This window comes from Stegodyphus dumicola, chromosome 6 (genome assembly GCF_044657685.1).
Source record: "Stegodyphus dumicola isolate Sdum_Otavi_A_Nest chromosome 6, ASM4465768v1".
Lineage (NCBI taxonomy): Eukaryota > Metazoa > Arthropoda > Arachnida > Araneae > Eresidae > Stegodyphus > Stegodyphus dumicola.
The window spans coordinates 147308045-147325216 of NC_140773.1; the positions used below are offsets into that span (position 1 = coordinate 147308045).

The window sequence follows — 17172 nt, forward strand, 5'->3', positions numbered from 1 at the left end:
GTATTATATCCTCTAGTCATATAATGTTTCGGATTCCCAGAACAATGACTTAATAATAAAAACGTTTTTAAGGGGTATCAGCAACCCCTATACCGATAATGTTAAATTGGCCATTTTCGATGTACCTTTTCTCAAAATCAGCTGTAGATACACGCTTGAAATTTTTTGTGTAATTAAAGTATACCTATCTGATTATACTGAAATGAGCTTTTGAAACATTTTGAATTTTAGAGTAATTTAGAGAATATTTTGTTAGGCATAGAAAAATTTAGCACTTTTCTCACACAACAAATTCTTTATGTTTTTTTTTCTTATTTTATCACAAAAGCTCATTTCAGTAAATATTAGGAAACCTAATAAATGAGCCATGAAAATTTTAGATATTTGTGAGCAGTAGTTCCTGAGAAAAGGTACATAGAGTATAAAAGAATCACGTTTGGAGAAAAATGCGTTTTTATGTAAAAACCCTCATTTATTAAAGCATTCGATGACAAATTAAAACTAGATTTTTTACAGTTCTAATTTTCATAGAGATTAAAGAATGGTATTTTTAGAAAGATAAAAGTGTAGAGAATTTGAAAATGCAAAAATCTGAAAAAACAAAAACATTTTTTGAAGATTTTTGGGTTCCAACACCCTTTAAAAGCAGCATATCTTTAAGTGTTGACATACATCTTTTTCAGTCTTTTTCAATTTATAATATCATTGCCGAGTGCTTCTCGATAAGATAACTAACGTTTTTTTTGTCATTTTAACTTGATTTACTAAACATCACTTCCTTCGCCCTTACGTAACATAAAATTAAACAACAAATTCCATAAAATCAGCATATTTTTAGAATTCTAAATAGTATTCATCGTTACCATACATTCTGTATGTAAGTCTACATTATTAATATTTGCTTTTTATTTCTTAATTTTTTTCCATTGGCGGGCACTTAGGCAACTTAGTCTTTTCCATTACTAAGGCCGGAGGGAGTGGCCATTTTACTGTAGAAGCACTTAATAGGTGGGCCACTGTTACCTCTTATAAAGGGCCGGACAATTACAGCCATGACTTCCCCGGGATTCGAAACCGTATTCAACATTATTACAGTAAGCTTTTCTAACCACTGTATCGGATGGCTGGCATTTTTTTAAAACGAATACATAGCAATAACACTTGGCGGCAATATCCTTTTACTTGAAAAGTGATTCGACACAAACGTGAAATGAACGAAAAATACAAGATAGAGACTAATGCATTTAATTGCTTCATAATGAGAGCTCGTCGTTTCAATTCTCATTGCTTCATAATGAGAGCTTATTTCGTTGCATTTAGAATAATTCTAAGACTAAATTCAATACTTATAAATGTAATGTGTTGCTCCCAATCTTATACCTATTTTAAGTAACAAACTTGAGAAGTTTTCGATTAATCTCTCAACATACTATGTTTTTATAAAAGTTTGTTCATATCTTCAAGTAAAGTATCACTTCTGTTTTGTCAGTTTTAATCCAAATCTAATGTATTATTCCCATTGATATAAAAATCTTAAATTCTAAAACTGAACAATTTTGGTTTGTATTTTATTATAGTTTTTGATATAGAACTGTTATGGGCTTTTATTATAAATATAATGGTTTATCGTGGACGCAAAAATCGTCACACAAATACAAACACATAGACTTCAGGGCACGTTATGGAGACCCTAATTTGTGGTATTCACCGAAAACTCACCATGGAATTTTTTAACTGAATATATTACCTCCCTTATCTATGCATATAGATTGAAAGGAGGTAAAAGGAGGGGGTGCTCTTTTTTCCCTTTAGCTTATGTGTTCATGTACATTTCCTGAGCTCAAAATTCCTATAGTGTAAGCAGGCTTTTATAGGTTTCAAGTAAAGCCCCTGTTTTTCACAGACGCTATAATAAACTCGAGAACAATGGACTGTATTATATCACACTTTAATTCTCATTAATTTACATCTTTCATGGCCACTCGAAGCCACGACTTCTCTCACACGCTTTTAGCTAGCAATCTCATGTCACAAAATCTAAAAGCTCAAAGCGCATGCGCTGACGCTAATAATTATATGCGAGCGCAGGCGCACCATACCGCCCGCCTTGACATGATGTAAATGATTCAAAACTAAATCTTACAATGAAATTTTACACAGTATCACAATATAAGGTACTTACGTATTATCGCAACCAGGTTGACGCTATTCGTAAGTTTTGACGCTATTTGTAAGTTTGAGTAAAAAAGTATGAATAGAAAGAAAATATGCATTTATTAATTACAGATAATTTTTAATACAGTTTTTTATATTATTTTGTTTTAAAATATAAAATAGCAATTAAACCCTTCCGGTTTCGAATTTGAATAAGTTGCAGAATTATTTTTTCGGCGGAAATCTTTTGGCTATTGCCTTTAGCACTGATTAAAAACCATATTCGCCATAACCATGTACACATCGACTTATTTTTACTTAAAAAAAATCCCAGAATTGCACAAAAATGGCATTGCGCACACTCTTCACTTTATCCACGTACACTGCTATTTTCTCATAAATTACAAAAATTTGCACGAAAATGCAGGAAAATTTTGTGAATCTCCACATGCTCTTTTTACAAAACTACGTATAACACGTAGGGTTGCCGTAAGTAGGGTTGCCAAATTTCGCAATTTATGCGAATTTTGGCCTGGTTGCGTTAATACGTAAGTACCCAATATAAAATACAGGTAAATAAATGTAAACATCAAATAATAATAGAGAAATCAAACTACTATAATAAGAAAATACAATAAAAGATTTTGTCATTGAGAGATTAAATTCCCTATGGAAAAGATTAGTTAAAGACCCTGAATATTTGAGTCTATGTCATGATTTTTTAAAGGAATATGAAGAGCTAAGGCATGACTGAGGTTAAAGAGAAAAATGAGCATAGGATAGTGTACTATATACCCCATCATGGTGTATACTGACCTGAAAAAAACGACTAAATTGAGAACAGTATTTAATCAATCATGTTTAACATCAAATGGAATTTCGTTAAATTCTTTAAAATGTAATGGAGGGGTTATTCAAGATGATCTCTTTTCAATCATGCTTAGATTTAGAAAGTACCCATTCGCATTTACGGAAGATATTAGAAGAATGTATAGAATGATTGAAATTACCCTGAACAGAGATGCTTTCAACGAATCCTGTGGAAAAAACGTGATGCACCTGTGAAAGTCTACGAGCTTAATACTGTGACTTACGGTACAATTAGTGCTCCATATTTAACTATGAGAACTCTTGAACAATTGTCGATTGATGAAGGTCCTCAATTTGCATTAGCTGCGCCAGTCTTACTTAAAAATTTTTACATGGATGATGTGCTTAGTAATTATTAGTATGGTGCGGAATCTTTGAGTACAGCTAAAAGAGCTTAAATCTCAGTTAACTGCAATACTGAAGAGTGCAGGAATGACACTGCCCAAGTGGTACAGTAATCATGCTGAACTTACGGAAGAGGATCACACCTACCCCTTTCTTAATGAAGAAGAATCTACAACACTTGGAGTGTCCTGGAGGTCTAGAAGAGACAGTTTATGTTTTAGTGAAACTGGATAATGGCATAGTTGTTACGAAACAACATATATTGTCCACAATTGCAAGATTGTTTGACCCGATTAGTTTACTAGGGCCAATCATAAGTAAAGCCAAAATATTTCTCCAACGGTTGTGGTTGTTAAAGCTGAATTGGACGAACCACTTTTAAAAAGGGAAGCTGATGAATGAAATAAGTTCTCTACTGAATTGGAAGTTATAAGTAAAATAGAAATTGAAAGGTTTATTCTTATTGCGGAAGTATACCATGTGGAACTTCATGAATTTGAAGATGCCTCTGAGGTAGCATACGGAGCAGCGATATATTGCAAATCTCGTTCAAGAGATGGAGAAGTGAAGACAAGGCTAGTGACTAGTAAATCCAGAGTCTCGCCTATAAAACGAGTTACAATCCCGAGACTGGAGCTTTGTGCGGCAGTCTTACTTGCAAAGTTAATTGTTAGAGTAATTTCTGCATTAGAGATTCCTGTGAGCAAAGTGTATCTGTGGAGTGACTCCATGATCGTGCTTTCGTGGATACAAAATGAGCCTTACCAGTTCAAGACGTTTATTGCAAATCGAGTGGCAACAATTCAAGAGTTGACTAATGATCATAGTGGCGTCATGTGTCATGAAAAGAGAATCAGAGTGATCTTATATCCCGAGGTTTGGACCCCAGTAAACTTCTACAGAATGGTATGTGGTGGAAAGACCCTCTGTTCCTGAGAAACGATGAGTATCCAAATAGAGAGATCCCGGTGGAAGTCATTGTGAAGGACTTTCCAGACGAACTTAAAATCCTTAGTGACTCTAATATTTTTCTTAATGTAAAAGCTAACCTTTTTATTGAGGATTTCTTAAATTTAAGTAATAATTACAGTAAAATTATTCGTGTTTTAAGTTTTAGTTTTAGGTTTGTAAACAACTGCACGGGGAAGGATAAGGTTTCCGGTTCTCTTCAGAGCTCAGAGTTAAAATTAGTTGAACTTAAACTGATTGAGCTGATTCAAGATAGTGAATTTAAAAAAGAAATCTCAAGCATTGAAAAGGAGGGTAAGGTACCTCCAGATAGCAAGGTAAGAAATATTTTTCCATTTTTGATCAATATGGAATTCTACGAGTTGGAGGCAGATTAGCTAATTGTAAATTGAATTTTGATAGAAAATTTCCAATAATCTTATCAAAGAATCATAAAATGACTAAGCTAATTATTGTGATGTTTCATACGAAATACATGCATATTGGCACACAAGGCTTACGGTCTATTGTTAGACAAGGGTTTTGGCCCTTAAACGGGCGCAACATTTGCAGCAAAATAGTACAAGAGTGTGTTGTATGCTTCATAGCAAAACCAGTGCCCTGTGAACAACTTATGGGTCAACTCCCTCAAGAAAGAGTCAGCCCGAATTTTCCATTCAGTTGTGTTGGAGTTGATTTTCTTTGGTCCTTATTTTATAAAATACCCACATCAAAGAAATGGTCGCCTTAACAAGGTGCATGTGTGCATTTTTCGTTTGTTTTGTTACCAAAGCTTGCCATCTTGAGTTGGTAACAGACCTGTCTAGTCAAGCATTTATTGCAACCTTAAAGCGTATTTTCAGCAGCAGAGGCAAGTGTGCACACATATTTTCAGATAAGCAACCAATTTTGTTGGTGGTAACGCAGAATCAAAGAAACTGAATAGGCTAGTCAGCAAACCTGATGACGAATTAGGTAATTATTTATCGAGTGAGAGTATTGATTGGTCTTTCATTCCCCCTAGAACTCCCAATCTTGGAGGTCTTTGGGAGGCAGGAGTCAAATCTGTTAAGTTTCATTTGAAACGCGTAGTAGGTAATTTGAAACTAAACTATGAAGAGTTTCTTACAGTAATTGCTCAAATTGAAGGCATTTTGAATTCTAGGCCTTGCATCCTTTATCATCTGAACCAGAGGACATTGATATCTTGACACCAGGCCATTTCCTGGACCCACCAGCGGCCGAGCGGAAAAGACGCTGAACACTGGTAGTTCGGTCCGAGGTTTGAGTCCCGTGAACGGGCTGGCTGCATGGGCGTTTTCGTGGTTTTCCCCATGTGTAACGTGTATACGAGCCAGTTTCCCTTAGAAATTCCTCCACGAAGGCTTCCCTCACTTCAGGCAGATAGCTCTCGTGTGCTTTGCCATAATTGAATAATCCAATTCAATCCAATCCAGGCCATTTCCTGATAGGCAGACCTATCACTGCTATTGCAGAACCTAATATTTTAAACGATAATGACAATAGATTAAAGAGCTGGCAAAAATTGACTAAAATAGTGCAAACAATTTGGAAATATTGGAGAAATAACTATTTGAGTGTCATGCAAGGAAGAACTAAATGGTTCTTTGAAAAAACAATATCAAGGTAAACTTGATCACTAAACTAAACAATATCAAGGTATAAAACTGGCCTCTTGGCAGAATCGTAGATTTATACTTAGGTAAAGACAATAAGGTTAGAGAAGTTTCAGTGAAAATGAAAAGCGGTATTTTTAAGAGATCAGTTAGTAAATATTGTGTTTTACCTATGCCAAATTAAACAAAAAGTATGTTTGTAATTAATTATTGTATTTTCTTATTATAGTAGTTTGATTTTGTTGATGTTATTATTTGATGTTTCCATTTATTTACTTGTGTTTTATATTGTGACACTGTGTAAAATTTCATTGTAAGATTTAGTTTTGAATGATTACATCGTGTCAAAGCGGGCGGCATATTATGTTGCGTCTGCGCGCGCATCTAATTACTAGCGTCTGCGCATGCGCTTTGAGCTTTTTAGAGATTGTGAGCTAAGAGCGTGTGGCCATGAATGGTGTAAATTAATGAGAATAAAAGTGTGATATAATACAGTCCATTGTTCCCGATTTTATTATAGTGTCTGTGCAAAACATCATTCCCACAAATGGAACACGAAAACGTTGATTTGCAGTTTTTAACAAAAATGATTTAATGCTAGGCAATTAAAGCACAATTTATTACTTTTGACTATTTCCACTCGATCATTCACCGGTTGCTTCAAGAAATTTTGGCATTTTGCCAAAAAAAATGATTTTCCTCATAAAGAACACACTTTAAGCCTTTTTACATCGGCAAGGAATACATTTGAAACATTTTTTGACGTTTTATAATTGTTGCGAGATTTTTTTAAGTTGTTCACTCTTTCGGTAAAGAATTTTCCGCGAGATGTGAAAAATAAATCTGCTTCCTTTGCCATTTGTTGAGGCGGAAACCAACTTTCAGCTTGCCTTACAGAAATATGGGCAGACATTTCTCGATCTAATGTCTCAAACAATTTTTCTGATATTATTAACTGTTTCAAAAATCAGACACTTTCCTCAATTTTAAGTAATATTCAAAATTTGTTGTTAATCACGACACCAATTGCACATAGGACTCATTTAGGCGTTGAGTCTTTTTAAAACAATTTGTGGTGTAGGTTCGAATCCTTTTAGAAGAAAAGCTTTTACTTTTTCATAGTCACTTAGCTCCTCATCTCTAATATAAACGATAATGTTCGAAGCCCGTTGCCCTGACAAGTTTAACAATATTTCCGCTTTAGATTTCTCAGGCACATTTTTTGTCGTGAAAACTGGTTCTAAAGATTCTAAAACAACTCGTTCTAAAACAACTCCAATTTTCAGGTTTACTTGGAACCTTCAATGTTAGTGTTCTTATACTTTTAATAAGGGACTCTAAGGAATCGGAACTTTCTCCTTTTATTTCGTTTTGCCCATTGTTATCAATTTTGTTTTTAGCTCGTAGTTGAGCAATTTCCAGTTCTGTTTTACTTCTCTCTAATTTAATTTGTTCTAACTGTAATACTTTAGCTTCTTCAGATTTACGATGCTCTACTATAGAATTACCCAACTCTATTACCGAATTTGAATCAGATTTATAAGCTTCCCTACTTTTAATCGCTAGATTTAAATCTGTAACAGTTATCTTTAACTTAATTCTATATTCAGTTCTAAAGCTAATAGCTTTAAATCGTCTTTGAGTGTACATTTTATCAACATTGTACTCTTAATAAATTAACACAAGATAATAAGTAATTGTTCTCAAATACTTAAACACAGTATCTAAATACTATTAATTTCCTCAAACTGTTATACAGCATCTCAAAATAATAAAGTGACACTTTATTTTTAAATCGAAACTGCTGACTTACTCGTTACTTGTAATTAACTCATATTCCATAGATCTCTGGCCCAGGACGGACCACGATGTTTTGCACAGACACTATAATAAACTCGGGAACAATGGACTGTATTATATCACACTTTTATTCTCATTAATTTACATCGTTCATGGCCACACGAAGCCATGAGTTCTCTCACATGCTCTTAGCTCACAATCTCATGTCACAAACTCTAAGAGCTCAAAGCGCATGCGAAGACGTTAGTAATTAGATGCGCACGCAGGCGCAACAACCCTGTTTACCATTATCTAATTTTATCGAAAATCTAGTCAACTTGTTAAATGAATACAAAACGTTTTTTTAATAGCCAGGTGCTTTATTTAATATCCATTAGCTTTGTGCCACTACAAGGGGCGGAAGTGGTGGCCATTTCATTATTAGAATTGTGGAGTCATAGACGCCTACAACCAAGCCTTCTTTGGTGTTCGAGCCCGGGCCCATCGCTACGGAAGTCAGTGAAGAAGTGCTTGCGCAACTGTAGTACTAGCCAATGGGTTATGTATGTACTAGCCAATGTATGTACTAGCCAATGTATGTACTAGCCAATGGGGTGAAGGTGCCACGGCACATGGTTGCCGTTTCATTTGAGACGTAGACTTGCCTTTGCTATGACCTGTAACACTTGTAAAACTTGCCTTTGCTATGACCATCAATAAGTCTCATAGCCAAACGTTTAAGCGTGTTGGCATTTTTTTACCTGAGCATGCATTTGGACACAGTCAACTTTATGTTGCCTGTTCAAGAGTTCATGAAATAATGCACGTAAAATTAAAAATAATGGATGATCCTCTGCAAGGCGAGCTTAAAAAGGATGGAAAGATCTACACAAAAAATGTGTACAAAGAGATCTTTGACATGTGAATTAACATTTTATTTTTTAAATCACCTTTATTTATTGAGCAAGCGGTGGTTCTTAAGAAATGTACCGCAAGTGGTTTCCTTCAATGCACGCTACTTTAAACAATTAAGCAAGTAGAAAGGGAAAACCTAGTGGGGCAGCAAGCAAAGGGGCGTCCTCGCCGCCTACCTTGGGTAATTCAGTTTGAATTAGCAGACATCTTTGCATAAATCATTTTAATTACAATTTATAATATCTAGAACAGCGGTCATTTCGTATTACCGCCGGTCTTTCTAGTTTTATAATAATCATTTATTGGCTTCGGAAAATCTACACTTTACGCGTCTCAACAAACGTCAGGTGCATTGGAGTATAAATGTTTATAGTGTCGCATATATAATGAAACGCTGACTGGGCCATTCATTTTTTGAAATTCTAACTGGCGAGAAGGATATTTTAAATATTGAATATTTTAAGTGAGTTATCTGGTTTCCTACTGTCTCACTGAAACATCTGTGAACTTACGTGATTTCAGTATAACAGTGCACTAGAATATAAACTCGGACTGCCACACACTATGAATTTTAACTTCTATTATTGGACATGAGGGATAGTGGAGATACTCTTCCTATAGAATTAAAGAATTAAATGCACTAGATTATTTATCTGTTTTTTTTTAAACACAAGTCGTACAAACCTGCTCAAATCTACGCCAGTCGCGACTGCGTATGTAGCAGAAATTATGTTATAAAGAGTTGAAGAACACTTTATTTTAGAGATACAATTATGCAGCTCAGGGCCAGCATTTCAGGCAAGTATTTTATTAAACTTTTGAAACTTGTGGAACTTATGTTTTGTATTAGGATTTTTCATTTTATGATTTTTCTTTGAGTTAAAAAGGTGTCTGTTTTAATTTAATTAGTAACATAAACTATATTTTGTATATTGTTTATTTCCTGTTTCGAGTCACTATGGTAATACTCAAAGTAGAATAATGTAAAATTGATTTTTGCTGTTTTAATTTTTGATCTTCCTTTAGCTAAGAGGTTAGTTTCATTAATTTCTAAAATGCAGCTTTTGATTACTTATTATCAAAATAAAAATGTCGTTTCATTTTTTATTTTTCTTACCATTTCCCAAAAACATTCTGCGTATTTTGTTTCCTTCAGAAAGCTCTTTTGTAGGGGATGCTTGCCATTTTTATTTTGGGCTAAAATTAAAATCTCGTGTTGAAACTTTTATATGATCTAAATTTTTGCAATAGTCTGCATATCAATGCCAGTTACATGAAATGTTTTTGTAGCACATGGGTCCTCAGTCTTTGTCCCTATGCACCCCTTAGAATGTAACAAAATTCCTTATTTTTTACTTATAGTTTCTTGCGACCTTATATCTGCAGTTACTGTAAAAGACATACTTCAGTAAGGTTTCTATTTCCTATGTACTGACATTAATTCTACCACGTATGCTTCAAGTCGAAGCCAAACCATGCACAATATTCTTTCAAGAAAAGGCATAATAGAATCTGCTGAAATGACATAAAGTACATCTATATATCAATGACAGAAACCCTGGAAAAGGCAGTGTCAAAGTTTTTTTTTTTTTTTTGAAGAAATCATTCGTATTTCGTATGGCTCCTCGGCAGTGGTTTATTGTATTAGCTCGTACCTTGGTAGTCTCGCCACCGGGGGATAAATAGCAGACCCAGTTTCTGGTGCCGGAAGGGGCAGTCAATTCTGTTCTGAAAGGTAGGTGGCTTCGGCACTCGTGTAGGCTGGAGCGATGGCTAGTCCTTCAATTCTATGGCTCTACACCTTGCGTGGTTCGTTGAGCCTTGCGAATCCAACAACCCCTGCCTGAGATGAGCAACTAAAGGCGAGCCTTATGCAAGCTTGAATGGATGAATGTACAAGTAACCTCGTAACTAGTAGTATTTCGTATGGAAAATTGTTTCTTTGGCTTCTCTCTAGCATTTCTTATAGCATTGTGGTTTATTTACCTTTTGGAAGCGAAAAACACGCGCATCAAATTGTGTACTAAACAACTAAAATGCATCAAATAACTGTTGACTGGAGTTCCTTAGTAACATATTAACACGCAAAATACCTTCGTAACATATTAACACGCAATAGGCATGACGGCTCTTTTCCAATCATGAGATTTTTTTTCTCATATGGTACAAATTAGATTATAATTTTAAACAGTTTGCTTTCTTACTTCCTTCAATAATTCATACATCGTCTTAATGCATGTAAATTTATGGAAACAGACAAAATAAATAATTTAGTTTGGAGATTAATCGTGGAAATGCTGAGTGTTTTTCACAGTGGCCACTGAAAAGAAGACATCTCTATGCAAATATAATAGCTATGCCAAACGTAATAGTAGAAATAATGTAAAATACAACTTTTGAGCAACTTTAAAATATTTCCTTCGTTTAAAACTCATAGTGTTTTGATAAATGAAGCCAAGATTACTAGCTTAATTTCCAGGTGAACTGGATTAGCAGCATGATTTTTCCATGTGTTACTCTATACGAATCTGTTTCTCTAAGATCGTCTAAGTAGTCAGTACACGGTCAAAAGATAATAACTTGAAATTTCAAAAATTATGCATCAAGATCTGTCTTCAGATAGATACCGTTTAAGTGTTTTGCCACAATTAGCCAATCCAGACTACTTTTACCTTACAAATAAAAGATTACTTATAACGAGAACCAGCTTCAGCATTAGGAGGAGGTCAATTAAGCTCTTCACACAAGCGGTAAATAAAAGATTTTCATTTTAATTAATGCAGTGTTTAATTTATATCAATCGCCAACTGAAATGAACGCATAGGAAATGAGATGTTAGAAATGAGACTGATTACTTCTATTTTTCACATGCGTTAACATACTTATAGATTTATTCTGATAAATGTGATTTATTTTTTTGATAACTTTGTCTCTAAGAAATATATCTTCTATCCAAAATTATCTATTATACATAGCCTATGATATATATATTTAATCAGTATCATTTCAAAGGTTTTTATTGATTTATTTATTTTGTCTAGTTTTCATTATGTTACTTGGTCGAATATGAATATTTTTGTCAGTTCATACAATGAAGATATGCTTCTATTTTTAATTAATTATTTTATTTCATTCATATTTAGAGGCACCAAAGATTAGCAACTTTTATTTCCCATCCCGTGTTCTTGTTGGTGATCAAATTTCTGCACTTTGTTTTGCTGGTTCATCGGGTTCTCCAAAGGTCTTTTCCTGGTTGAAAGATGGCAAAGATTTATCTACTGCTTCAAACGTTGTGATTAAAATAGACAAAGAATTTTCTGTCATAATCATAAATCCGGTGAGCTTTTCATCTAGCGGAAACTACACTTGTGTGGCAGAAAATGATTATGGAAATTCTCTTTTCACCGCACAGTTGAATGTTGTATGTGAGTATGTTTCAGAGTACAAAAGAAACTGAGTGTTTTGTTGTAAATTTATTCATATGGAATTATGTATAATATATATATATATTTATAAAACTACCTATACGCTGTTATGAATAAATACTCACACTTGTATTATTATCGTCTTCGTCGATTTGTGTAATAAAAGCAGTCGGGAATCAGAAAAACATGAGTTATTGTTTGTGATATTATAAAACAAACACATTTATAACATGGCGAAGCCCTGTCATATGAACTTGGGAAGATAATCTATATCGAATTTGAAAATATATATGTCCCATTGAACGGTGGACAACGTGATTCATCTGCAATTTAAAAGAATGAAAGTACAATACTGCCTCAGTATACATCATTAATCTGCTCTATATTCTTGGACGTACTGCAAATGAGCGTTTTCAGTGAGAAATAAAAAAAAATATCTATTTAATCCTTCCCTAAGGAAAAGGTCATTGTAACTTATTAAAACACTGTTTAACACTAAAATACAGATGCAGTAGGTGAAATATATACTGTACATAAATGAAGCACTGCACATGATACTCTGGACCTTCCGACTGCTAGCCGGACGTGCATCCAGTTACATGATGAAGTGGTCAAGGAGAAAACTCCTTATATTCTTTCTCATTGAAGCTGTGACTACAAAGGGAGCAATCCGTGTGATAACGAATTATCATCCACTATATTTTGACTCAGGTGCTATACCGCTACGTACAGACTTTTAGAATTTTTTTTGAAGCCAAGAAATCAGCTAAACCCTCCCTGGAATCCGAAATCCGGATTTTTCGATTGCTAGCCGGACGTGTCTAGAATTATAATATGAAGGCACCTAGTGAGGAAGAAGAAAATTCCTTACACCATATGAGTCAAACGAAATAGTTTACATTGCTTAAGGAATTGGTTGCCTTTTGCGAAGGAAGATTTTTGTTTTATTTGCAGTGTTCACAAAAGTCCTTAAACCGTCTTTATTTTCACAACAGTTGGTCGTAGACATATACATACTTCGAGTTACAAGTTTGTTTTAAATGATGAAAATAATGCAAAATAAAAAAATTATTCCTATTCGGTAAAAGTTGACTGAGAAATTTAATTTCAAATTTGCGACTTTTGACATGATATTCAATTTGCAAGTCGATTAATAAATAAATTCGAATAATTCTGATTTATTTTTCTTCCCTTAAATACCATTCAATGGTACTGTCGTGTGATTTCTAGCAGTGTATTTAATTTATAATTTTGATATTTCGTACGCTGAAAGAATTTTCACACAAATAATTTATCAATTATCGAAGTCTAAAACAGCGTTATTAATATTCTCATAAAGTTCCTTTATTTCAGAATCATGCTCTGGTAAATGTAAAAAATCATTAAAGGACAAATATTTTTATTTTTAATTACAGGAAATAATAATACGAGTTGACTACGTGTTAGTACTGAAGCCTTCTGGTATTTTTGAAAAAACAAATTTTATAAGAATCTGTAAATAAGATATCCATTATGAAAAGAAAAATATATATTGATTGATGTTTTTTCACAATAATATGCAGAGAAATGCTTGTCAAGTAATCTCTTGCTATCAAATGCCCTTGTCTAAACGATAATGTTTTACATATGTGCAAATACGAGGGCTATTTTTTTTCAACCTCCGATGGGCTATAAAGAAAAGACGGGTGAATATACACAAAAGATTTTATTACCAAAAGTAATGTACAATACAGGTTATTTCTCTACGTAATAACCTTGAAGATTGAGGCATTTGTCATATCTGTGAACAAGCTTTGCAATACCCTCTTCATAAAATGTCCCCGCCAATCATTGGATATGAATTGTGACGGTTTCTTTCAGCTCCACGTCATTTTGGAAGCGCTTCCCGCCAAGCCACTGCTTCAATTCAGGGAACAGAGGAAAGTCACTCGGCGCTAGGTCAGGAATATATGGTGGAGGTTCGAAAATGTCCCATTGAAATTGCTGAAGGAGCCGTTGCGTTACACGAGCGCTGTGAGGACGGGCATTGTCCTGGATCAGAACATTTCCAGAAGTCAGCATGCCTCTTCGTTTGTTTTGAATAGCTCTCCGTAAGCGTCGCAAAGTTTTATAATATGAATCTGCATTAATTGTTGTTCCAGGCTGCATAAACTCCACAAGCAACACACCTTTTTGGTCCCAAAGAACAGTTGCCTTATGGTTGTTAAAGTTTCGTTTGAATTTTGTGGATCTCTTTGGAGAATTTGTGTGCATCCATAGTTGTGATTGTCGTTTCGTTTCGGGCGTGTCATATTGAACCCATGTCTCATCACCTGTCACAATGGATTTCAAAAACTCCAGTATTGTAACGGTTAAGAAACTCAAACGCTGCAACCATTCGGCGAGTTTTGTGGTCGTCAGTCAACATCTGTGGGACCCAGCGAGCGCAAACTTTTCTGTAGCGCAACTGTTCAGTAACGATAGAGTACAGGGAAGATCTTGAAACTTCCGGAAATTTCATCGATAATTCACTTATCGTGAACCTTCTATTTTGCTTAACCGCTTGGTCAACTTGTTGAACAATGTCGTCTGTAGCGACAGACTTGCGTCCTTGACCCCCCTTCATCATGCACATCAGTTCAGCCATCTTTAAACTTTCGACATCATTCACGAACAACGCCATCACTCATAAAGCTGTTTCCATACACTCGACTCATTCTTCGATGAATTTCTCGTACACTGTTCCCTTCTGTCTGCAAGAAACGAATAACAGCTCGCAATTGACACTTGGCGGGAGAATCAATAGCGACAGCCATGTTTACGTGACTGCAACTCAACAGAAAATGGCGTGTTGAATACGCCAGTGACAGAGCACGTGGAGGGGGAGATGCGCAGTCGCCTACTACGCACACCAACCACCTGCCGCATACCTGGCCATCATTACTGTTCGATCATAGGTTGAAAAAAAAACAACCTATGTACAAACATTTTTCTCTTCAATTTGCGTACGGCGTCTGAATATGTTTCTCAATTTTAATATCAAATATTTCACTCAATTTTTGTCGTGCGGAAGTCAAACTTTTTGTTTTCATTTTTTCTAACGAGTTCGAAAATTTCCTATATGCATGTAATATAGGTGCAGAATAATAATTGCAGAAACCGGAAGAACGTGTAGAAGGTTAGATTTCGTATTTTATGTAGAATTATGTTTTTAATTAAAAATGTCTAAACATGAATTGTCGGACCATTTAAAACAATTTTATAACTAGAAGTATATATCCACAACCAGCGGTTGCAAAAATAAAGGATAGGTAATGGCGTTTTTAGACACTGTCATAAATACCGGCCATATCCCCTTAAAAACATGAACCATTCATTCCTCTTAGGCAGAGTACGTTTTAGTATGTTTTACAATAATCAAAGTAATCTATTCCAAATATTAGTGGAGGACCTTACAAAGAGAAGCGGCTTTTATTTACGTTGGATTAAAAATTTAAAAAAAATTACTAAATTCTCATGCAGAACCATCAACATCAGAATCTAGGACTGCTTACAATTGTTAACAGATTTCAGAGACTGAATCATTAGTAGGCCATTTCTGTATCAAAATTTAATCTTTAATTAGCAGCAAAACCTTGCCTGTGAGTTATCTGATTAATAATTTGTGTTTACGATGCTTAATGTTCGAAATCTGTTTATTGCTTAAAGCTTCGCAATTCAGACATCAATGGACAATTAACCCAACAGACAAATACTTGATCCATTTCTCAAAGCATCTCTCTTTATTATAAATATTTGCTTAAAGTCATACAACTCGAAATTAGTTTCGTTAGATTACGTAGTATCCTAATTTAATATACTTAGTTTAGTACTATCAATGTATGAACCGACACATTTTAGTACATATGTGTATTACTTGCTTTTAGCTCCACCTAAATGGACAAAAAAACCTTTGGATTTAACTGTAAGTGTTGGAAAGGATATTATCTTGGATTGTGCAGCTGAAGGATTACCTACACCTAAACTTAACTGGAAAAGAATAGATGAAAGTAAGTCAGTTTTCAAATATACACTTAATGAATTATCATGATATTATTGAGTTATACAACTCTTATAAATGATGGAATTTTAAAATTATTTACGAAGTATTCTTAAATGTTACATTTGAATACCAATATGTAACACTGCTGCATGGACTGCAATATTTTTTATAAGAAAACACAATGCTTGATATCCATTTCGTAAACTATACCTTTTCCTAGAATACAGATGGAGGACAAAATAATACGAACACCTGCGAAATAATGGAAAATCTTTATTAATAGGGGGTTGGTCCACCCTTTGACTGAAGTACAGATTGAATGCTACGTGGGATAGATGCATAAAGGTCATGGACAATATTTAAAGAAATAGTAAGCCATTCCTCTTGCAGAGCGGTCTCTAATTCGCAAAGTCCTGATGGAGATGGAAAACGGGAACGAAGTTTGGACTCCAAATATGCCCATAAATGTTCAATAATATTCATGTCCGAAGACTGCGGGGGTTAAGCGAGATGTTCAGTTGCATCGTCATGCTTTTAGAACCATTCTTAAATACGCCTAAGGGCCGTTGGCGTCTTGAAAAAGCGTCCGCTCCCCAGGGAATACAGTCTGGACATGTTGCCCTAGAATGCTTAGATAGTGATTGGATATGCTCCTCCTATGCAGAATAACAAGTGGCCCAAGACTGTGCCAAGATATCGTACCCCACTCCATAATGACGCCACCCCCTTGCTTCACATTTGGCAAGAGGCAGTCGGGATGAAACGCTTCTTTGAGCGTTCTGCAGACATAAACGCGTCCAGTCGTCTGAAATGGGGGGAATGACGATTTATCTGACCATACTACCTGTTGCCACTGCTTTGTAATCTCTGCACCATTCGCGTCGCTGGAAAGCATTAGTTGCTGACACCAAGGGTTTACGAATTGCCACTCTCCCATAAATGTTCGCAACAGAAAGTTCCTTTTCGACAGTTTTTGTTGAAATGGGGTCCTAGAGATGCCTGTTCATTTTGGGTGTTATCTCGAATAACGATTGCTTGTGCTTTCGGGCTACTAAGCGCTTCAAGACCCGTCTATCCC

General features: G+C 35.0%; 1 protein-coding gene across 1 annotated transcript in view; it reads left to right on the forward strand.

Annotated features, from left to right (window-relative positions):
- The window catches only part of LOC118202394 (leucine-rich repeats and immunoglobulin-like domains protein 3), a 33919-nt gene that overhangs the window by 7234 nt on the left and 9513 nt on the right, over positions 1-17172 (forward strand). Inside the window, exons 2-3 of the mRNA XM_035374572.2 lie at positions 11792-12073; positions 15979-16101. Coding sequence (XP_035230463.1) covers positions 11792-12073; positions 15979-16101 — 405 coding nt within the window. The remainder of the gene's footprint in view (positions 1-11791; positions 12074-15978; positions 16102-17172) is intronic.